General features: G+C 46.7%; 1 protein-coding gene across 2 annotated transcripts in view; it reads left to right on the top strand.

Annotated features, from left to right (window-relative positions):
- Positions 1-291: 291 nt before the first annotated feature.
- LOXHD1 (lipoxygenase homology PLAT domains 1) overlaps positions 292-24,018 on the top strand; it is a 205,295-nt gene continuing 181,568 nt past the window's right edge. For both annotated transcript variants that reach the window (XM_070361798.1, XM_070361797.1), the window contains exons 1-4: positions 292-421; positions 7,276-7,390; positions 14,086-14,166; positions 16,697-16,881. In XM_070361798.1, the coding sequence (XP_070217899.1) occupies positions 292-421; positions 7,276-7,390; positions 14,086-14,166; positions 16,697-16,881 (511 nt within the window). The remainder of the gene's footprint in view (positions 422-7,275; positions 7,391-14,085; positions 14,167-16,696; positions 16,882-24,018) is intronic.

Below are 24,018 nucleotides of genomic sequence, written 5' to 3'. Positions count from 1 at the left end.
TCGGTCCCCATGAATAAGTCATGAGGCCCAAGGAGAGCCCACGGCAGGTGCCAAGGAGGTGGCGGGGGAGAGGGAGCCAGAGACAGGGGCCAGGGGCAGGAAAGGCTGGGGTAAAGCCCCGGGGTCCTGCTCAGGGGCCAGTGAGGAGAACGGAGTGGGAGGGCTCTGGACACGTGTGGGCTTTGATCCACCCGAACGTGTGTGCAGGAGCGCAAGGAGAGGGGGGTCCTGGAAGGGGCCAGGGAGTGGGAACGCTGAGTCAGTGAGGGCCAGGAAGGGGCAGCCAGCACAATGATGCCCCAGAAGAAAAAGAGGAGAAAGAAAGACATTGACTTCCTAGCCCTGTATGAGCAGGAGCTGCTGAACTACGCCTCAGGAGACGACGAGGAGGAGCTGGAGCATGATTACTACAAGGCCAAAGGTCTGCCGGGTCCTGGCTGCAGGGTGGGGGGCCCATCCGATCCCGTCCCTCGCTTTGAGAGGGGAGTTTAAGGTTCTGCCTCGACCCCTTTCCCGTGGACTATCCTGTTGGGTCTGTACTGCGTCCTCTTGGGGGTATACGAGGGCCCCACTGTACTGAGGGCCACAGAGTCGCAGTGGCACAGAACAGACTGGAACAGAAGGGCCACCCTCTCCAGCTCCCGTACCTCCAGCCTGCTCTCTGACGGGCGGCCTGCATGAGGCTGTGAAAGGCCTGTGGAAGGAGACCTGGGCGCTCATCACATGCTCAGCAGGGGCTCGGCGCTGCTGCCCGCCGTGGCCGACAGAGAGAGGGCCCTGGGGCTTCGCAAGGCGATGCTGTGGTCCACTCGGGGAGGGCAGTTGGAGCTTGGCCTTTTAGTCTTCCTTTCCTCTGGGGTGCATGGCAGCTGCTTGGAAATACTCTACCTTCATGTCAAGTAAACCAGAGAAGGGGTGAACTAGGGACCCAGGAGCCAGTTTTGGCTCAAAGGGGGCTTTTGTTTGCTTTGGTGTTTTGTTTTTTTTTTTTTGCTTTGCTTTTACAATTTAAAAAAATGTTTGACTGTGAACGCCTATTAGGCAGTGGATTTATCACTCATGTGTGTGTGTTCGCTCAGACATTGTCTGACTTTTTGCAACCCCATGGTCTGTAGCTTGCCAGGCTCCTCTGTCCATGGAATGTTCTAGGCAAGAATGTTGGAGTGGGCTCCATTTCCTTCTCCAGGAGATATTCCTGACCCAGGGATGGAACCCACATCTCTTGCATCTCTTGCATTGGCAAGCAGATTTTGTTTTACCATTGTGCCACCTGGGTTTCACGCATCAGTGCTGTCTACCTGATCTCTGAAGACATTAACTTCTCAGTGCTCCCTCTAAACTGGCTCACTTCCCCCTGTAAGCACCAGATTCACCCATTCATTCACCAAAGAAGTACTGAATGCGTGGTTTGTGCCCGCCATGGGCTTCTGCTCCTCCTTAATCCCCGTCCGCTGGGAGTTCCTTGATTATACTCCATCTGTAGGGCTTGTTCCCCAGCCAAACCTGATCTCTGTGTGGGTGGGGCCCTCCTTTCTTTGTCCTGACTCCTCACCCCACTCCCAGAGCAGACCCAAGCTCAGAGAAGGAGGTCACCGCTGTGGCACCGTGAAGGCTGTGGCTCTCCTGGGGCCCCTTTCCTGGCTCCATGTCCCAGGTATCTGCTGGGGTGGAGGCAGGGGTTGTGGGGAGGGATGAGGGGCTTAGAATGAGTGAAGTGTTGCCGCCTTTTCTCAGGACGTGTGGTCCAGTGGCAGGGAGGGGCATTGAGGCTAGGTGTTAGGGCAGCACTCTTGATAAGTACTCTCAGCTTTGGGGTGATTCACCCTGGCCAGCACGACTGCTGGTGAGAACATTCGAGAACCTTTCATAGCTGCCACAATGTCCACTTCTGTTCATGGGCTCTGCCTGCCTCAGTGTGACTCACAGCTTTATCCTTCTCTTTATCCTTCTCAAAGCATTTTCACTTCCATTCTCACTTTTAATCCTCAAGATCCCCGAGTACAGTCCAGACAGGTGTGATTAGTCTCAGGTTAAGGACAGAGGCTCCGAGAACGGAAGTGATTTCAACAAGGTCACAGACAGGAAAGACAAGAGCTTCAACCGTTCCCAAGTTCCCACTTCCGGTCAGGATGCTATTCAATAGAATCATGGATTTAAAGCATCAGGCACCACGCTGAGCACTTTACTCAGTGGATTGGTTTCACCTTCACAACAACTCAACGATGTGGGTTGGATTCTCAAAATCTTCTTTTTCAGATGCGTCAAGTGAGGCACAAGGAAGCTAAATTATGTGCCTGAGATCACAAATCTATTAAGTAGCAGAGTTAGGATTTGAATCTTGCTGGTTTGGCTGGTCCTTGCCCTTGTACTGCCCCATCTTGACTGTGCTAAAAATAGCTGGAGAAGAGCAAGCCAAGGGGAGTGCCCCCGTGACATTCCTAAGAGGCATGGACCTACTGACTGCAGTCAGCCACAGGATGGAATGATGAATGTGGATGGTTCTGACCGTAGTCACATTCTGAGCTTTGCCTGCTCTGTCGTGGTTACCCTCTCAGCTTTAGAACAGGATGTCACCTACGCCCTTTGAGCACTGGGTTCTTCCGTCACGTGGAGAATCTTGCTGAGTGTGATGGGGAAGAAGAGTAAGGAGGGGGAGAAAGGCCTAGGTTTCCTTCTCTGTTCCTCGGGTCGCCTCCAGGCTACGCTGGAGTTCACCAACAGCCAGAGGAAGGTGAGCAGCCCTCTTGATGCTCTGAGGGTACAGGCCGACCTGGTGCATTGGTCTACCCCCTGACCTACACAGGGCCCATGAGGACAAGAGAGTGACTCCTCCAGAATCCGGGTTTCAAAGAGACCTCAGAGGATGTCTTGCCCAAGCTTCCAGCCCTGGGGCCCTTTTTCTCTCCTGTGTCTCAGACAGGGGCTGCCCAGCATCTATGGGAATATAATTTCCCAAGGCGGCCTTCTTGGGGATGTTATTAATGAAAATGAAGATAGTCATGTTGAAGACAATATTAATGTCGTTGATGACAACACTAGAGATGATGATGGTGATGATGGTGATGGGATGATGGTAACAGTTTATCACTTATGGAATGCATATCTTTCATCCAACTGACGGAGTATCTGTAAGATAAATTCCCAGAAGTGGAAATAGGCTAGGTCAATGACTATGAAAGTTGAAGACTGTTTTATTTGGTTTAATCCTTTTTTTTTTTTTTTTTGGCGCGCGGCGCTCGGTGCGCGGGGCCCCGGGGCGCGGGGCGCATGCACAGGGCGGCCGGCAGCACGGACGGCTGGCTGCTCGCTCGGCGGCGCGGGCTGGACCGGGGTGGGGATTCCTGTCTGGGGCCCCTGGGTGGTTTAATCCTTATAATCATCCTTCAGAGAAGACTTTATCTCTACTCCAGGGATGAGGAAAATGAAGCTCAGTAAGAAATTTGTTTGAAATCATAGAGGCAGTGATGGTAGAATTGAGATTACATACTGGTCAATTTATGTCATAGTCCACACTCATTTCACTGATTGTTTCCCTCATTAATTTGTCTTTCCATTCATTCATCCGTGTAATTATTTACTGAGCATCTTCCATTTGTCATGCTCTCTGCTAGGAGAAGCCTACTTGCTGTTGACAGTTCTTCTTTGTGCTGATCAGGGGATTTTACTGTTTGGGATCCTCTGCACCAAACAGAATTTTGTGTTTTCCATGAGATATTTGTCTTCTCTAAGACAGTTCTTCAGCTGTTTGAAAAACTTTTAAATTAAAATTTTTAAATTGAGGAAACACACACACACACATATGGGCTTCCCAGATGGCTCAGTGTCAATGGTAAAGAATCTGTTTGCCAATGCGGGAGCCTCAGGAGACGTGGGTTCAATCCCTGAGTCAAGAAGATTCCCTGGAGAAGGAAATGGCAATCCACTCCAGTATTCTTTGCCTGGAAAATCCCATGGACAGAGGAGTTTAGGAAGCTATAGCCCCTAGGGTCGCAAAGAGTTGGACTTTGGCTGAGCACGCACAAACACGCTTAGGATATTATATATATATATAGTATATATATAGCACAAAACTCATAAAAGTACAGCATGTTGAGTTTTTACAAAGGTGCATGCTTGTGTAACCACCATTGAGAACAGGACATGGAACATTTCTAACCTCCAGAAAGTTCCTTCACTCTCCTTCTCAGAGGTAATAGCCCTCCTAATTCTATCACCACACTTTCGTTTTTTGCTCTTGAACTTCCTATAAATTGAATTATAAAGCCCTTTTTTGTGTGTCTAGCTTCTCTTTCACTCAACATTATATCCAAGAGATTTACCTGCGTTGTGACTTGTTACGTAGTTTGTTCATTTTTATTATCTGTGTATTGTTACGTAGTTTGTTCATTTTTATTATCTGTGTATTGTTACATAGTTTGTTCATTTTTATTATCTGTGTATTATTGCATTTTACGGATATATCACCCTTTGTCTAACCATTCTATTTTGATGGCCTTGGGCGTTTTTTAGTTATTACGGATAAAGATGATACAGATCTTGTACACATCTTTAGATGAACACATGCACTCATTTCTCTTGGATTTGTAACTGGAAGTAGAATCACTGAGTCATAAGGTGGGCTTATGTTTAGTTACCAGGGCTTGTATCAATTTACACTCTCAGCGTCAATGTATGGGGCTTCCCTGGTGGCCTAGTGGTAAAGAATCGCTTGCAAGGCAGGAGATTGCCTGCAATGCAGTAGACCTAGTTTTGATTCCTGGGTCAGGAAGATGTGCTGAAATGGCAGCCCACTCCAGTATTCTTGCCTGGAAAATCCCATGGACAGAGGAGCCTGGCGGGCTCCAGTCCATGGGGTTGCAAGAGTTGGACACGACTTAGTGACTAAACCACCACCACCACCAGTAATGCAGAGTGCCAATGGCTCCACATTCTTGAAAATACTGAGTATTTGTCCATTCTTTTAATTTTAGGCATTCTGGTGCATATATGATAGTGTCTCATTGTATTTTAATTTGCATTTCCCTTATGAATAATGACATTGAGTCTTTTTCCATTTGGATATCCTCATTTATGACATGCCTATTTAAGTATTTTGTCCATTTTTCAACTTTATTGAGACATAATTATCAATAAAATGAATCTACTTTACTTGTGTTGTTTGATGCATATTGACAAATGTATACATCCCTGTAACCTCTTGCAACATTCATATACAGGGTATTTAAATTATCCCACAAAAGTTCCATGTGCCCCTTCCTAGGCAATTCCCCCTAACTTCAACCCTAGACAACCAAGATCTGCTTTCTGTTAGAACAGATTAGAGTTCACATAACTGGCGTTACTTACTGTGTAGTAATTTTTGTCTGATTTCTTTTGCTCAGCGTTATGTGCTTGGGATTCATTGGCATTGCGTATGTCAGCTGTTCATTCCTTTTTATTACCATCACAGAGTGGGATTCCACTGTAGAGATACACCACATTTTAAAAATCCATTCACTCTTGGCTGCACTTGGGTTGTTTCTAGTGTGGGCTTATTATTCATATACTTGCTGTGAACATTTGTGTGCAGGTCTTTGTATGGCCATGTTCTTACTTCTCTTGGGTAAATATTTAAAAGGTGAATTTCTGGGTCTTATGGTAAGTGTATGTTTACTTTTAAAACAAATTATTGCCCATTAGAACAATCATGTGGTCTTTTTTTTATTAATTTGTGTAATTCTTTACATCTTCTGAACATCTGTTCTGTGTTGGCTACAGGTAGACTTCAGAGATATTGTGGATTTGATTTCAGAGCCCAGCAATGAAGCAAATATCACAATAAAACAAGCCACACCAAGTTTTTGATTTCCCAGTGCCTATAAGTTACGTTTACCACTGTATAGTCTGTTAAGTGTACAATAGCGTTATGTCTAAAAAAATTGCTCATATCTTAGTTTAGAAATACATTTTGCTAAAAAAATTGCTAGCCATCTGAGTCTTTGGCAAGTCATAATCTTTTTACAATAGTAACATCAGAGATTGCTGATCATAGATTATCATAACAAATATGATAATAATGAAAAACGTTTGAAATATTTTTAGAATTACCAAAATGTGATACAGAGACAAGAGTGAGCAAATGCTGTTGGAAACATGGTGCCAACAGACTTGCTTGACACAGGGTTGCCACAAAACTCCCATTTGTAAGAAACAAAATATCTATAAAGCACAATAAAGCAAATTATGATAAAAACAAGGTATTATCGTGGTATGCCTGTGTGTGAATTCCAAATATCTTCTAGTCTATGGCTTGCCTTTTCATCTTCATGATGGCTTAATTTTTTATGTTTTTAAAATTTTTATTTGTGTATTTATTTTGGCTGTGCTCCTTTCTCTAAACCAGGCAGCTAGAGGCCTTTATGTCTTCTCTCATGTGGGTGGTTCTGGAATTTCCACTGTGTTCTCATTTTCCTATTGACTCAGTTTGAAAACATCCTTGCATAAGTGCAAACCATATGGGCAACACTTCAGGTCCTGGAGTTATCTCGGGGAGGGGTGTAGGAGTCGTTTGCAGATCAAATCCCTGTGGTATAGACTGTGAAGAGTGAAGGCTTTGGTTATCAGAAGAGACAGGGAGTCACACAAATGCACTGCTTCCTTTCTCCTCCTCACGGGGACTTTCATCAGAACCAAGGGCATCAAAAGAAACCACATCAACAGCAAAGAGAACAAACTTCAAGGGCACAAAGAGAGGAGACATCAGTGCCTGTGCCTAAAGGGACTCACTGGCAATTCTGCTTCCCCCATCCATAGGATGGGTCATCCTGAGATCACCATGGCAATGCCCAGGCAATGCCACAGGAAGTGAGGACTGCAAGGCAGCCTTGTGTGGAGGGCAGAGAGGAAGGTGAGAACCAGGCGCAGGCTCTGAAGAAGATGTTGGCTAGGAGGGCATCCATGTACTGTCCTGGAAAGATCACAGATGGGCTTTGGGAGCCTGGGGCTGGGCTCTGGTGTTGGCATTGTGTAGTGTGTGACCTGGGCTTGTCCTTTTGCCTGCAGGTTCCTCACCTGTAAAATGAGCATGCAACAGTAAGTGGGAGACTGTGGTCTCATGGCAGGACTCGATGTGGGTCTGATCCTGGCTTTGAGTCTTGAGGGTTGCAGCAAGCGTTCCAAGAGTCCTTTGTGCTGGGTATCTCTGGTGGAGTTAGCAGGAGCCAGGCTTCTCTGAGCCCACGTAGGATTCAGGGTTCTCTTCTGAGTCTGCCCCCAACATCTCCTTTCCTCCTCCAGTGTACGAGGTGGTCACAGCCACGGGGGACGTTCGTGGTGCGGGGACAGATGCCAATGTCTTCATCACCATTTTTGGAGAGAACGGGCTCTCTCCCAAGCTCCATCTCACCAGCAAGTGAGTACTGACTCAGCCTTGGTAGGGTCCTGGGCTGGTACTGGGGGTTGATGCAGTCCTGGAGCCCATGAGGGAAGACACATGTGTCCACAGGTATATGAAGTGGCATGGGCCTTGCTAACGACAGGCCACATGCCAGCCAGGTCTCAACCAGAGAAGCTTCTCTGTTGATTTTTGTATGTATAGTCATGCTTACTTTGGACCCCAGAATTCCAAGTATTCATATCAGCTGTACTTTTATGTGGGAGAATAAATACTCAGGCCACAAATGAGGTCTAGGTCCAACTTTACCATTTAGTTGCCCTATAACTTTGGCCAAATACCTTTGCACCCAAAGCCTTGACTTCCTCGTATATCATCCGCAAGTGATAATCACCTTTTACCAAACTCATAGGACTTTTTGGAAGAGAAGAGAAGGTCATGCATGTGGATCATGCGTGAAGGTTGTGCATGATCTTAAATGCTCTGCACCTATGTCTCACCCAGGACCAATGTCATATCAAACCTACTTGTCCACTAATGCACACTCAAGTCAGTGCGTGTGTTTGTATAAATGTGTGTGTGTGTGTGAGTGTGCTTGTGTGAAGAGCAGAGGCTGCTTCCCTCCTCCCCCAACGCCACGCAGGGGCACACAGGGTTACTGCACACAGTAATGTTAGAGTGGAATCATGGAATTCCAGAGATGGCCGGGGCCTTACCTAGGCAACTGGTTTCCACCCTGTGCTAAGTGGAGCAGGGGACTGGCGAGCTGGTTTGGGGCTCCCAATACCCTATCCTCCCTTTCTTTGGAGCAGCTTGGCTTATACTTGTCTTACCTGCTGAGTTTCTCAGTCAGATTCTATTTGCTCCAAGGATTCTATAGCCAAGGAAGATGTAAAAATCACTAAATCTATTCCAACCTGCTCTTGGGAAATCTGAGGTCTAGAGGAGAGAGGTGAGCGGCTCTGGATCATGGAGCTTTTGACGGTAAAGCTGGTCCTCGAACCCCAGGGTCCTGATGCAGACGTTCCCTTGAGTACATGACCCGTGGCCCTGGAGGGTATGCGGGAGTCTCCGCCCACAGTTCTCCTGGGGCTCCAGGGTGTGATCTCTGGGCTTCGTGGCTCCACACCTCCAGGTGTGGCGGGGGAAGTGAGAGAAGGGTGGGCTCCACAGGCCAGGACATCCATAGACTCTGTACTTAGCAGACCGACCAGGTCCAGCAGAACACGTTCGCCCTGAAGGCTGATCTGGGTGTAATCGCGACTGTGCTGAGGCAGGCATAACGTCCTATTTTGTCCATTTCCGCAGAACAGGGTACCCGCCTCCTTGTACTGCTTACCTTGATGAGTGGCTCGCTTGTGGAAGCCCTTTGCTCCAGTGCTGTGGGCACGGTAAAGAGAATACATGGAAATTCCATCCTTTTTGCCATGTGTCCTCCTGGAGCGCAGCCCTCTAGAGAGAAGCTGCTGGGCCATGGGGAGTGGGCTAGCTTGGCTTCCAGAGTCCCCAGCCTGTCTTCTTCTAAACAAAGAGAATCAGCCCCCTTTTGTGGTGGTTCCTCACCATCTTTCCTCCTCTCTGCTTCTGCATCCTTAGACTCGCCCCTCTCACCTTTTTCCTTTGTCAAAATGCCCTCTCAGGAAGGTCCCTGGAGTCAGCTTTTATAGCCCTGTGTGAAGGTTCATCACTGAGTCCCCTCTCCCTGGGAATCTGAGTTCCAGCTTTCCTTCTCAATGGGGAAGACAGACTGCATCATGCCGGCAGGGCACCAGGCAGTGCTGAAACTGCAGGAAGGCAGCCAGCTTTTCTGGGATAGCCCTGCATGTAGGAATCAATGTCCCCCCATTACTCTGTGGGTCTGCTGATGGGGGGCTCTCCTGTGTCTGTGTTCTGCCTCAGGCTGGGCACTGGGGGCAGAGATTAGACCAAGGCCCCAATCCGTCTGGGGCAGAGGGTTCTTCAGGAGCTCATGGGAAGTGGGTGGTTTCTGATATACAGGCATGTTTGCAGCATCAGCTGTTTGTCCTTGGAGAGACTAGAGAGGTGATGCCTAGAGGGATGCTAGTGGAACCAGAGGATGATGGGAGATCTGCCTTGTACCTCCAGCGTCTATCCCATTCTTTGCAAAGAGAGCTCCCTCAATGATTTGGTATCAGTGTGGCTAGATTAGGACTTTACAGGGAAGGACATGTAATCTGGACCTCGAGAGGTGAAAAGGACTCTGATAAGAAAGGATCAGAAAGAGGGTACTTTAGATGAGGGGGGACAGCTTGCCACAAGGGGCACCACAGGCCAGTGGGGGCTGCATGGAGGGGCAGAGAGGAAGGAGCTAGGAAAGGCAGGGGAGGACTAGACGCAGATGGCCTTGCCTGAAAGTCAATTAGTGGAGATTGACCGACTCCGCAGCCAAGAAGGACGAATCTGACCATAGTGAGCAGGATAAACGTGGAAGTAGGAGACTAGAGCCTGGCTGCTTTGCAAGGCTGCTTTCAGAGTTTGCAAGACCTGAAATCCTGTCTACAAAGAAAATTGCAAAGACACAATCCTCACCATCTGAAACCCTCTGATTCTAGATGGAGAGCTCAAGTCTGGGTGGGAGCGTTGCTTTCTGAGGAAGTGCAGGTTGCCACGCGATCCAGATGCGGGGGGGCTGAGAGGTCCAAGCTCTGAGAGGTGTAGGTGCAGCTAAGTCCCGCCCGGCTCGCCCGCCCCCCCACCATCCCTAGGGTCTGGATCAGAATGCCTGCTGGTCTCAAAACCCTCTCCCCTCAGTGTCCAGTGCTATTCTCTCCTCTCCACACCGTGTCACCCAAAACCCACCTCCACACCCACTTGTCACCTGGAACGGAGCTCTTTTTCCTTGTTTTACACCCACAAGCACACACATGAATGTGCACTCATACGCACATGCACACAGACAAAGTACGAGGCTTCCCTGATCGCTCAGGTGGTGAAGAATCTGCCTGCAGTGCAGGAGACCCCGGTTCAATTCCTGGGTCAGGAAGATACCCTGGAGAAGGGAAAGGCTACCCACTCCAGTATTCTGGCCTGGAGAAGTCCATGGACTGTATGGTCCATGGGGTCACAAAGAGTCAGACACAGCTGAGCCACTTTCATTTCACTTCACTTCATAAGGCATCTTGGGGTGCATCAGACTTCACTGATAGCTCGGGGCATGAGAGTTCACGTGGAGGCAACATAAACAACTTAGAATGTTAGATAGACCCTCCCCCCAGCTTTAAAATTAAGCCACCACCCTTCCTGGAATTTCTCCTCGAACCCTTTCTCTGCAGCCTCTGGCCGCATCCCTCAACCCGCCCGCGTCTCGCTCAGCCTCCTCTCTCTGTCCTCAATTCTGCTCTTTCCTGCGGCTTTCCTCTTCTGCCCCAGGCCTTACCTTCTACCCTCTTGTGGCTTATCAGGATGTTTTCGTCTCCGGTACAAAGTAATTCCTGCGGCAAGAAGAACCTTGCTGCCCGATGTTAACGTGCTAATTGTTCTCACCCTCACGGTCTGGGGTCTAAATTCCTCGGCACACATCAGACCCTCTCATAGTCAGCCAAGAGTGTGACACGCTCACTTCCATTCCCCTACTAGCTGACATCTGCCCCGCCCTCCACACCAGTAAAGTGACGGCAGCTCTGGATCCCAGAGGAAGCCCCATTCTCTGTGACCCAGGACCACCCCCCAGCACTGGGTCCCATGTTCAGGATATGGCAAAAGGATGGAAATCTCATGTATCTTCTGGAACACGGTTCTCTTGTTAAGAATTCACCACCCAAGAGTGTGGGAGAATCCTGGCATCTTAGCCTGCCCGGCAGTTAGCTAAAATGCCCTGTGAGTGCCTGGAGAGGGTGGGTTCCCTGCAGAACAGCAGGCGCAGGTGGGGGGCTGTGTTGATTGACCAGCAACCGTGGAGAACATGCCATCTCCTGCAGGAAATGTGAAGAGGTCTCTATTGTTTGTGATGTTTCCTTTGACCAGGGACCCTCTGCCCTTTGCTGTTTCCCCTCCACCTTCAGTCAGATTTCTGACTTACTGGAAGCGGGGGATTTGGAGACTGACCCTGAGTGGGTTGGGGTTGGGGCTCATCTGGGATTGTCCTGGCCCCTCCCTGAGAGGAGAGAGTCCATGTAGCTCAGTCTCTACAGTCCTACAGTCCTCTGTTTCCCTTCCTCTGAACAGAGATCCTGGCAATACAGAAGGCCTTGCTCTTTTTTTTCCTCCTTGGCTGCACTGTGTGGCTTGCGAAATCTTAGTTCCCTAACCAGAGACTGAATCCAGGCCCCCCTTGCAGTGAAAGTGCAGAGTCCCAGCTGCTGAACAGCCAGGGAATTCCCCAGAAGGCCTTGCTCCTGTCTGCCAGGATGCTGGTCTCCGTTCTGTAACCACTATGATGTGCCTCCCATCTTGCCATGCCCTGGATGCTCCATTGTGGTCCGGAGACAGCGAGGAGTGCGCCCTCTGCCCACCCCGGCAGATGTTTCTCTCCTGTTTCCCTTCTTCTATCTCGGTTTTAAATTTTGTCTTTCGAGCGACTGTAAAGCAGCATGGAAAAGTACAAACACGCTGGAAAGTACGACTCCGCCTTCCACCTGGTTGTATGCGCAGCCCCTCTCCGGAGACGCAGAGCGCTCTGTGCTGGACGCAGCTGCTGGATCCGGAGCGCTTGTGAGAAGCACCCCGGAGAGCCAGCCGCTTTCTTTCCAAATCACCTTCCTCTTCCCCTACTAAAGGCACTGGTTGTTCCCCAAATTGCATGTACCCTTAGCAGATGCCACTTGGCGATCTTCAAATTCATTCCAAAGAATTAACCACGGGCAGCTGCAGGCTGGATAGAGTGGGGCTGCTAAAATAGGGACTGTGCTTTTTTCATAATTGCGAAAACAAGACGTGCTCCCTCCAGGAAACTGAAAAAAATACAGCCAAGAATAAGTAACCAACACTTCATAACAGTCTTATCATGCAATGGTTTTGGATAAATCCTCCCCCTCTATTGTTTTTAAATTAACTTGGTGTTCCTTATGTATTGGTTGTTCTGTTTGTACATTCTATTTTTAACCTGTTCTTCCTTCCATGCCCATTTCATAAACCTGTTTTTGTTTCATTAAATATTTTTCACAATAGAATTTTTGATGGCTGCCTAATATTCCATCATATAACTTCCCACGGTGACTGTTTCATGGGATATTTATATGATGTAGAGACTCCTGTCTATTCCCAAAATCAATTTCTTTGTCTCATATACTGAAATAGAAAAAACCTCTTATTTCCTTGTTTTTCATTCACACAGTCCTGATGCCCAGAATCAATGTTCACAGAATGCAGGTGGTGTTGCTATTCACCCTTGGAGGTGAGATTCTAACAGGTTCAAGCTGCCAGCCTGGGGGTGAACCATTTCACTCCAGCACAACCCAGAAGTTCCCACCTCTCTCTCCTCCTCCAGCCCTGCGCCCAGAGTACACCCCTTGGGCTCTTCTCCCTGACAAGGTGACCTCAGTGTACATTTTCACCTGATTTTGTGAGCTTTGCACTGCTTTAGGAGGGCCCTGAGCCCCGTGTCTCACAATGTGCCCACCGTAAGGCAGTTTCTCCCCAGACCAGACTTTTTGCCAGCTGGGTCTGTGTGCAGAACCACAGCTTCTATGTCTCTAGAATCTCAAAAGCCTTTGGTTACTGAGAGAGTCTGAGCCTTGTTGCCTTGGGGAGAAGGCCCTTCACCTCCCTTTTTATTTTGAAACAGGTGATGGCCAATAAAAAGGCATGTCTTCTTTAGTTTTCATTTCCCATGGGCTGTGTGCTGCTGCTGAGAGCCCTGGCTGGGAGCACTGAGGGAGGTCCACAGCTCTCAGTCCTGCAAGGCCTTCACCATGGGGGCAGGAAGAGCTGCGAGCAGGCCTGGAGTCAAGCAGAGGGGGTCCTGGCCCACACAGAAGACAGAGCAGATGTCCACGTGAGATTCCGGCTTCCACTCCCGGAGGACTCGGTTCTCCAGCCTTCCCGTATCTAAGCTGATGGATGCTAGGATGCTCCCAAGTCTGGACTTGTTTGGGCACCTCATTGAGAAACATCTCAGGTGTACTTGCTTCTGTTTGCACCATCTGTGGGATGCCAAATACGCATTCCCTCACTGCCCCCACGTCCCTGATTGCTGGTTTGCGTTGAGTGTTTCCTCTCTTGTTGGGATGGCAGGACCGTGGACCACCACCCAAGGTTTGCATCCACTTGGGGCTGCCTTTGCAACTCTCTCAGCAAGAGCAAGGCAGGTGGGGAAGAGAGGCCAGGAGGCCTGCAGATCCAAGAGCACCATGGCATTATCACACCTTCCTTCCTCCTCCACTCTCCCAACCCAGAGCAACCACAGATGATTGGATCATGACTTTGGAGAGCCAGGTTCTGGTCCCAGAACCTGGGACCAGACTAGCAATTTACTTGTTTGTAAAATGGGGCTAATGTTGCTCACCATCCTTGCCTTACTGACATGCAGCAAAGATCCCATGAGAACCAGGGAGGGAAAGCAAGGAATGAATACTAACCATCCTTGCCTTCCACCTCTCCAAACCATGTCAGAAAGGAATCTCAGAATAGAATTGACTGCCAGTAGCACTTCCTGGAGTGGAAGGGTGGAGGAAGTAGGATTTGCCAGCCCTTGGCTCTCCTCCTGGGCCTCTGAGCCAAGTGCTGATCTGTGTTAACTGTGCACACCATTGCAGGAGTGAATCTGCCTTTGAGAAAGCCAACGTTGATGTGTTCCGAGTAAGAACCAACAATGTGGGCCTCATCTACAAAATCAGGTGAGAGTTTGACCTCTGACAGGGTGGGGTGAGATGAAGGCAAGTAGAACAGGAACTGCTTTCATTATTGACACTTGGGTGTTGACTGCTTTCCTGGTGTCATCTGAGTGGTGACCAAAGGTGATCACATCTTCCCCTCCCATCCTGAGTCATGGTGCTGTAAACTTGCCCATTAGAGATTCACTTCTTTGGGTTATGACAACTTGACGCAATTTTTCACACACTTGGGGGAAATAAGCTCTGAGAAATCCTAGCACAGTGGTTAGCAGACTCTGCATCCAGATTGCCTTGGTTCAAATTTCTGCCCTGCCATTTACCAGCTGTGGAACCTCAGGGAGATTTCCTCTCCAAGCTTCAGTTTCCTCATCTATAATAATGGTGCCCAGCTCCTAGGGCAGCATCAGGGTTAGTGAGGACTCAAGAGTCAGTGTTTAGAACAATAACTGGCACACAGTAAGCCCCCGGTGAGTGTTAGCAATGCCAGGCCATATTGCAGGGTGATTTTTGACAGAGATCTCCCCTGACTATGCCAGGCCGTATTGCAGGGTGCCTTTTGACAGAGATCTCCCCTGACTTTGTTCTTTGGGGGAATTTCTGTGAATGTGTGGGGAGGGATAAGTCTGCCAGCCTGGTTGCTGAGCAAGAGCTTCAGTTGTCCCTTTGTGCCCCCCTCCATCTACTGTTGCTGCTGCTGCTGCTGCTGAGTCACGTCAGTCGTGTCCAACTCTGTGCGACCCCATAGATGGCAGCCCAGCAGGCTCCCTCGTCCCTGGGATTCTCCAGGCAAGAACACTGGAGTGGGTTGCCATTTCCTTCTCCAGTGCAAGAAAGTGAAAAGTGAAAGTGAAGTCACTCAGTTGTGTCTGACTCTTCGCAACCCCATGGACTGTAGCTCACCAGGCTCCTCCCTCCAAGGGATTTTCCAGGCAAGAGTACTGGAGTGGGGTGCCATTGCCTTCTCTGCCTCCACCTACTACCCATCCCCAATCAAGTTCATGCCCATCTGTCAGCCTGTCAAGATCACCTATGGTCTGACTGTACCCAGACTAGAGGGCCTGGACAGGAGTGAAATGCTGCATCCAATCACTCCTTGTTTTTCTTCTTCCCACTGGGAAATACAGGGCTGTGAACTCTTTTTCCTGGGAAAATAAAGGATGTATAATAGGCTCTGGCACTGATTGTGTCAAGGGAAGGGGGTTATGAGCAGGAAAGGGGCTCTTATGGGGGAAGGCTGGGAAGAGAGTGTCAGTGTGTGGGAAAGGCAGCCCCTAAGCTGAAGTCCTACTGTGTGCTGGGCTCTGTGCCAGACAGAGGCACGCATTATGTGTATATCATGTGTGTTAGGGGCTTTCCAGGTGGCACTAGTGGTAAAGAACCCGCCTGCCAATGTAGGAGACACAGGAGACACAGGTTCGATCCCTGGGTCAGGTAGATCCCCTGGAGGAGGGCATGGCAACCCAGTCCAATATTCTTGCCTGGAGAGTCCCATGGACAGGGAACCTGGCAGGCTACAGTCCATGGGGTCGCAAAGAGTCAGACACGATTTAGTGACTGAGCGCACACACACACACACACCCCATCTGTTGGGGTGTGTGCTGTCTTGAGCTGTGGTTGTCCTGTTAAGATCTGCAAATGTAAGGCCTCACTGTAATGGAATGCTTGGTGCAAAGTGAGGTCACCCAAGGATCAAGTTCTGGGGAAGAAACTGGGCCTCAAAGAGGAAAACTAGACTGGCAAGGATGGAGAGAACTACAGGAAGTGGAAGAAGATGATAGGGGCCAGATTTTGAACATTCTGGATCTCTATGGTAGCCCCTGGCCCCACGTAGTATTGATCACTTAAAACATGGCTAGCCCAAACCAGATGCAAAACCAGATGCAAAAACACTTCAGGTCTTTGAAAAACTAGTGCAAGATAAAGAATATAAGATATCTCATTAACAAATGTTTACATGATTACCCACTGAAATGATAAAGGGATTAAATGAAATGTATTATCACAATAAATGTTTACATGATTACCCACTGAAATGATAAATTGATTAAATGAAATATATTATTAAAATTAACTTCACCTCCCCTTTGTTTTCAGTGTGGCTACTAAAAAACCTAAGTTACCTTTCTGGCTTGCACTTGAAGCTCATGTGATGTTTCCATGGGGCAACACCAGTCTATGTGGCCACGCGGGCTCCTCTGGGTGGTAGGACTGAGTAGCTGAGTGTGTTTTGGGAGTCACGGTGAGAGGGAAAGCTCCAGACAGTCCTTCTGCAAGCCTTGGTGAGCCTCAGTTTTCCATGGAAGGCAATATTTCCTTACGGGCAATGTAGCAATCCACATTCATTAATAAGCACACCCACCTTGCAAGGAATCCCCATTTTTCAGATGAGGAAACTGAAGCCTCAGAGATAAAGAAATAACAGAATCAGAACAGTTGAACCTCTGGTTTGAAAAAACACTGGGGGGATTTCAGTATGGAAGGGGCATTGTCTCTGTCTTACCAGTGATGGTGTGGGTGTCTGCCTCTGGCCCAGGATCGAGCATGACAACACAGGCTTGAACGCCAGCTGGTACCTGGACCGTGTCATTGTGACCGACATGAAGCGGCCTCACCTCCGTTACTACTTCAACTGCAACAACTGGCTGAGCAAAGTGGAGGGTGATCGCCAGTGGTGCCGTGACCTGCTGGCCAGCTTCAACCCCATGGACATGCCCCGAGGTCAGTGTCCAGAGGCTGACTTGCCTGCCATCCCTCCCTGCCTGCGCTGGGCTCGCCCAGGCTTCTGCCTTGTTCTGGGTGGCCCCATCGCTCCTTGCCACCTCTCCAGGGTCTTTTTGTTGACTAGGGCACAGGTGAGGCCCCGGCACTTCCTTGTGACTCTTTCAAGAGCAAGTTCTGGGGGCTCACAGAAGCGGAAGACGCAGGAGGCCCTGAAGGCATGTGGAGGAACAGGCACAGCCCGGAGCGCACCCTGTGTTTTCTTGGTCTTGGTGGTTTGTTTAGTCGCTAAGAAGTCACTTGCAACCCTATGGACTATAGCCCACTAAGCTCCTCTGTCCATGGGATTTCCCAGGCAAGAATACTGGAGTGGGTTGCCATTTCCTCCTCCAGGGGATCTTCCCGAACTAGGAATCAAACCCAGGTCTCCTGCATTGCAGGCAGATTCTTTACCGACTCAGCTACGATCAGCTCCTACCTATGGAAAGTTCTCTCTGAGTTCAAAAGCAACTCTCCCTGGCTTCCTATTCCATAGTTTTTCTTCTTACACTTGAGGAAGGTGAGTTCCAGCCAGGGCATGATGGATTGGATCACAGCTTGCTGCTTCCAGAGTTCCCCAACTCCTTCTGGTTTTATGAGAAGTGAAGCAACTTATATCAAGTGCATTTCTGGCCCAAAGAGTGAGTTCAGTCATTTTAGCCCTGCAGAAACAATGGGAGGCAGGGAAACAAAGTGTGTAAAAACACATCTGTATTCTCTGTCCTATTTTATCACCCCTTTGTCTCCTAAAATCCTGACTGCCTCCCCACCATCACTGACATATATATGTCCTCATTTCCAAAAAAGGAGACCTCACATGTGGGTACCATCATCATTATATCCTGCCTACATAGAGTCAAGGGACATCAGAGGGGAAAAGAACTTGGTGGCCAAGGAAAGAGAAGTGGGTTTCCCACGGTCAGTCAGTAGAACAGCAGAAGGCTAACACACTCCTCCATCCAGCATGTCCCCGGTGGTTTCCAAGTACCACTGGCTTTTGCAACTCAGCTGGGCATGTAAACATATCTGTTATTCTAATGATGATCTCCCAGCTCCCAGCCAACCTTGAAAATTTGCCCTATTCCTGTGTAGTTCTCATCATAATAACTTGCAACTTTGTTGATTCTTTTTTTTTTTAAATATATGCTATCCATCTTTTATTACAAAATAAAAATTTGATCATTGCAGAAAATTTAGAAAATACAAACATACAAAAATGAAAAAAAGAATACCTATAATTCCTGGAGAAATATCACTGGTGACATTTTTGAGCACTTATTTCTGATCTTTTTAGTGTATATAGTTTGAGAGGATGTGCTGGTACAACATCCCCTGTTTCAGAGCATGTTTATTTCTAAGCCATTAAATGTCACTCAACATCCCTACTCGGAGAAGGCAATGGCAACCCACTCCAGTATTTTTGCCTGGAAACTCCCAAGGATGGAGGAGCCTGGTGGGCTGCAGTCCACGGGGTTGCGAAGAGTTGGACACGACTGAGCGACTTCACTTTCACTTTTCACTTTCACGCATTGGAGAAGGAAATGGCAACCCACTCCAGTGTCCTTGCCTGGAGAATCCCAGGTTCAGGGGAGCCTGGTGGGAGCACAGAGTCGGACACGACTGAAGCAACTTAGCAGCAGCAGCAGCAACATCCCTACTTATAAGGGCTGTGTAGCATTTTGGTGTGGAGAAGGCAATGGCATCCCACTCCAGTACTCTTGCCTGGAAAATCCCATGGACGGAGGAGCTTGGTAGGCTGCAGTTCCTGGGGTCGCTAAGAGTTGGACACGACTGAGTGACTTCACTTTCACTTTTCACTTTCATGCATTGGAGAAGGAAATGACAACCCACTCCAGTGTTCTTGCCTGGAGAATCCCAGGGATGGGGGAGCCTGTTGGGTGGCCGTCTATGGGGTCACACAGAATCGGACACGACTGAAGTGACTTAGCAGCAGCAGCAGCATTTTGGTGTAGGGAGATACATACCATCATTTATTCATTGGATACTTTATAGTTGGATATTTATATTGTCTTCCCCCTCTAGATTTTTTGTTATTACAAAGAGTACATCTAAGTCTTGCCACAGATAAATTATTCTTTCCCTAAGATCATTTCCTAAGTGGAATTTCTAGGTCAAATAGAGTACATATGGTGAAGACTTTTGATGATCGTTCCCAAAGTGTCCTAAAAAGGACCCATCAGTTCACAGTCACATCAGCTGTGAAGAGCACCCACTCCACTTGTCCCTGCCAACAGCTGAAAGTATTGATTAATTTCCCAATTGGATAGGGAAAAGGGCTTTTCAATGTTCTCTCTTTGGTTAATGGTGGGGTTGAATATTTTCTTGTTTTATTGGTCATTTGGATTGTGTGTGTTTATGTGTGTAAAGTGTCTACCTCATGGTCCCTGTGTCTTTCTTTTTGCTTGAGGTGAATTGCCCCAATTCTCCTATAGACTCAAAGCACTTCAACTCTTGAGCCAGTGTCATTATCAGGATCAATCCTTAGCAAATTGTCAAGCTTGCCATCTTTCTTTTTCTGTTTTCTTAAGTTTCCCCTTTCTTGGCCTTTCCCCTTCTTTTAGCTCATGATCCAACTTCTGCTCTGGTCACATGAAAATCCAGTGCTCCGCTGTTAGGCGAAGAGCTTCTGAAAATCACTGTTGAGAAAGAATGAATGTAACTCAGTGATTCCTCAACTTTCCATGAGAATGGTCCAGGGTAGTGTTTCCTTAAAGCTTCTGAGTTCAGTTGCTTGACTGGGCCCTCTGTCCTTATATGCGCTGGAGGGCATTGCGTTTTTTAGTATTTCCAGGCCAGATTCTCGGGGAGGGAATGAAAACATGATCCTCCAATATTCAAGGGACTGCACTGGCAAATAAAAGGTTAAGTTTCTTCTATTTTCACCTGGAACTATATTAATTTGGTGTTTGGAGGTCTTTGATCATCAAAATGGGGAAGATAATTATTTCTTCATTCATACAGTTTGACAGGTAAAAATATTTAAAAACATGGGATGTAGGGTATACAAGAGGGGGAGAGAAGAAAGAGGACATTTCCCATGTATAATCCATGCCCCCATCCTTGTTCCCCTCTCTCCATCCCCTTTTGTCTATTTAAAAAAATTATTTTTAAATTTATTTTTAATTGGAGGAGAATTGCTTTACAATGTTGTGTTGGTTTCTGCCGTACAGCAGTGTGAATCTGCCATAAGTATACATATATCCCCTCCCTCCTACCCCCCAACCCACACCTCTAGATTGTCACAAAGTCCCTGGCTGAGCTTCCTGTGTTATACAACAACTATATAGCTATCTATTTTACAAATGGTAATATATGCGTTTCAGTGCTACTCTCTCAATTTGTCCCGCCCTCTCCTTTCCCTGCTGTGTCCACAAGTCTATTTTCTAGGTCTGCATCTCTATTCCTGCCCTGCAAATAGGTTCATCAGTACTATTTTTCTAGATTTCATATATATTCATTAATATATGATACTTGTTTTTCTCTTTCTGACTTACTTCACTCTCTATTGTAACAGGCTCTAGGTTCATCCACCTCAGCTCAGCTGACTCACATTCATTACTTTTTATGACTGAGTATATTCCATTGTATATATGTACCATGACTTCCTTATCCATTCATCTCTCAGTGGACATCTAGGTTGCTTCCATGTTCTGGCTGTTATAAGTAGTACTGCAATAAACATTGGTATACGTGTGTCTTTTTGTATGATTTTTTCAGGGTCTATCACAGTAGTGGGATTGCTAGGTCATAGGGTAGTTTCAGCCCTAGTGTGTTAAGGAATCACCATACTGTTTCTCTACAGCGGCTCTGTCGGTTTACATTCTCACCAATAATGCACGAGGATTTCCTTTTCTCCACATCCTCTCTAGCACGTGTTGTTGGTAGATTTTTTGATGAAGGTCATTCTGACTGGTGTGAGGTGATAGCTCATTGTAGTTTTCATTTGCATTTCTCTTATAATGAGTGACATTGAGCATCTTTTCATGTGTTTATTGGCCTTCTGTGTCTCTTCTTTGGAGAAATGTCAGTTTAGGTCTTCTGCTCGTTTTTTTGGTTGGGTTGTTTGTTTTTCTGATATTGAGCTGCATGAGCTGCTTGCATATTTTAGACGTTAATCCTTTGTCAGTTGCTTCATTTACAATTATTTTCTCCCATTCTGAGAGTTGTATTTTCATCTTGTTTACAGTTTCTTTTTCTGTGCAAAAGTTTTAAATTTAATTATGTCCTATTTGTTTATATTTCCATTACTGTAGGAGGTGGGTCAAAGAGGATCTTACTGAGATTTTTATCAAAGTGTTCTATTTTTTAAAAACTTTTTAAAGTTTATTTTTAATTGAAGGATAATTGAAGGATAATATTGTGTTGATTTCTGCCATGCATCAACATGAATCAGCCTCAGATCAGATCAGTCGCTCAGTCGTGTCCGACTCTTTGTAACCCCATGAATCGCAGCACGCCAGGCCTCCCTGTCCATCACCAACTCCCGGAGTTCACTCAAACTCACGTCCATCGAGTCAGTGATGCCATCCAGCCATCTCATCCTCTGTCATCCCCTTTTCCTCCTGCCCCCAATCCCTCCCAGCGTCAGAGTCTTTTCCAAGGAGTCAACTCTTCGCACGAGGTGGCCAAAGTACTGGAGTTTCAGCTTTAGCATCATTCCTTCCAAAGAAATCCCAGGGCTGATCTCCTTCAGAATGGACTGGTTGGATCTCCTTGCAGTCCAAGGGACTCTCAAGAGTCTTCTCAACACCACAGTTCAAAAGCATCAATTCTTTGGCGCTCAACCTTCTTCACAGTCCAACTCTCACATCCATACATGACCACAGGAAAAACCATAGCCTTGACTAGACGGACCTTTGTTGGCAAAGTAATGTCTCTGCTTTTGAATATGCTGTCCCCTCCCTCCTACCTCCTACCCCATCCCACCCCTCTAGGTTGTCAAAGAGCCCCAGTTTGAGTTCCCTGAGCAAATTCCCACTGGCTATCTATTTTACATGTGGTGGTGTATATGTTTCTATGCTCCGCTCTCTATTTGTCCTGCTCTCTTATTCCCCTCGCCTTGGGTCCAAAAGTCTGTTCTCTATGTCTGTTTCTCCATTGCTGCCCTGCAAATAGGTTCATCCGTACCATATTTCTAGATTCCATATATATGTGTGCTAATATATGACATTTGTTTTTCTCTTTCTGACTTACTTCACTCTGTATAAGAGGCTCTAGGTTCATCCACCTCATTAGAACTGACTCAAATGCATTTCTTTTTATGGCTGAGTAATATTCCATTGTATATATGTACCACAGCTTCTTTATCCATTCATCTGTCGATGGACATCTAGGTTGCTTCCATGTCTTAGCTATCTTAAATAGTGCTGCAATGAACACTGGGGTACATGTGTCTTTTTAATTATGGTTTTCTCAGGGTATATACCCCGTAGAGGAATTGTTGAATCATTCAGTAGTTTTATTCATAGTTTGTTAAGGAATCTCCATACCTGTCTTCCATAGTGGCTGGATCCATTTACATTCCCAGCAACAGTGCAAGCGGATTCCCTTTTCTCCACACTCTCTCCAGCATTTATTGTTTGTAGATTTTTTTTTTTGATGATGCCCACTCTGACTGTTGTGAGGTGATATCTCATTGTAGTTTTGATTTGCATTTCTCTAACAAATAGCATGTTGAGCATCTTTTCATATGTTTATTAGCCATCTGTATGTCTTTGGAGAAATTTCTGTTTAGGTCTTCTGCCCACTTTTTGATTGGGTTGTTTGTTTTACTGGTATTGAGTTGCATGAGCCACTTGTATATTTTGGAAATTAATCCTTTGTTATTTCATTTGCCATAATTTCCTCCCATTCTGAGTGTTGTCTTTTCACCTTGTTTATAGTTTCCTTTGCTGTGCAAAAGCTTTTAAGTTTAATCAGGTCCTACTTGTTTACTTTTATTTTTATTCTCTTTACTCTAGGAGATGGGTCATAAAGGATCTTGTGATTTATGTCATAGAGTATTCTGCCTATGTTTTCCTCTAAGAGTTCTGTAGTTGCTGGATTACACTTTAATCCATTTTGAGTTTATCTTTGTGTGTGGTGTTAGGAAGTGTTCTAATTTTATTCTTTTACATGTAGCTGTCCAGTTTTCTAAACACGGCTTATTGAAGAAGCTATCTTTTCTCCATTGTATATTCTTACCTCCTTTGTCAAAGATAAGGTGCCCATAAGATGAGGTATGTGGGTTTATCTCTGGGCTTTCTATCTTGTTCCATTGATCTATATTTCTGTTTTTGTGCCAATGCCACACTGTCTTGATGACTGTAGCTTTGTAGTCTGGAGTCAGGACAGCTGATTGCTCTAGTTTCATTTTCTTTCTCAAGATTGCTTTGGCTAGTCAGGGTCTTTTGTGTGTCCATACAAATTGTAAAATTTTTTGCTCTAGTTCTATGAAAAATGCCATTGGTAATTTGATAGGGATTGCATTGAATCTGTAGATTACTTTGAGTAGTATAGTCATTTTTACAATATTGATTCTTCCAATCTAAGAACTGGAGAAGGAAATGGCAACCCACTCCAGTATTCTTGCCTGGAGAATACTGTGGACAGTGGAACCTGGTGGGCTGCCGTCTATGGGGTCGCACAGAGTCAGACATGACTGAAGCGACTTAGCATGCATGCATGCATTGGAGAAAGAAATGGAAACCCACTCCAGTATTCTTGCCTGGAGAATCCCAGGGACAGAGGAACCTGGTGGGCTGGTGTCTATGGGGTCCCACAGAGTTGGACACGACTGAAGCAACTTAGCAGCAGCAATCCAAGAACCTGTTATATCTCTCCATCTGTTTGTGTCGTTTCTTATTTCTTTGACCATTGTCTTCTAGTTTTCTGCATACAGGTCTTTCATCTCCTTAAGTAAGTTTATTCCTAGGTATTTTTATTCATTTTTTGCAATAGTGAATAAGATTGTTTCCTTAGTTTCTATTTCTGAGTTTTCATTGTTAGTATATAGGAATGCAAGGGATTTCTGTGTATTAATTTTGTATCCTTCGACTTTACTAAATTCATTGATTAGCTCTAGGAATTTTCTGTTGG

The sequence above is a fragment of the Bos mutus genome, chromosome 24 (assembly GCF_027580195.1).
Source record: "Bos mutus isolate GX-2022 chromosome 24, NWIPB_WYAK_1.1, whole genome shotgun sequence".
NCBI classification, from domain to species: Eukaryota; Metazoa; Chordata; class Mammalia; order Artiodactyla; family Bovidae; genus Bos; species Bos mutus.
The sequence above is the reverse complement of the archived record's forward strand: the minus strand, read 5'-3'. Positions and strand labels throughout refer to the sequence as shown.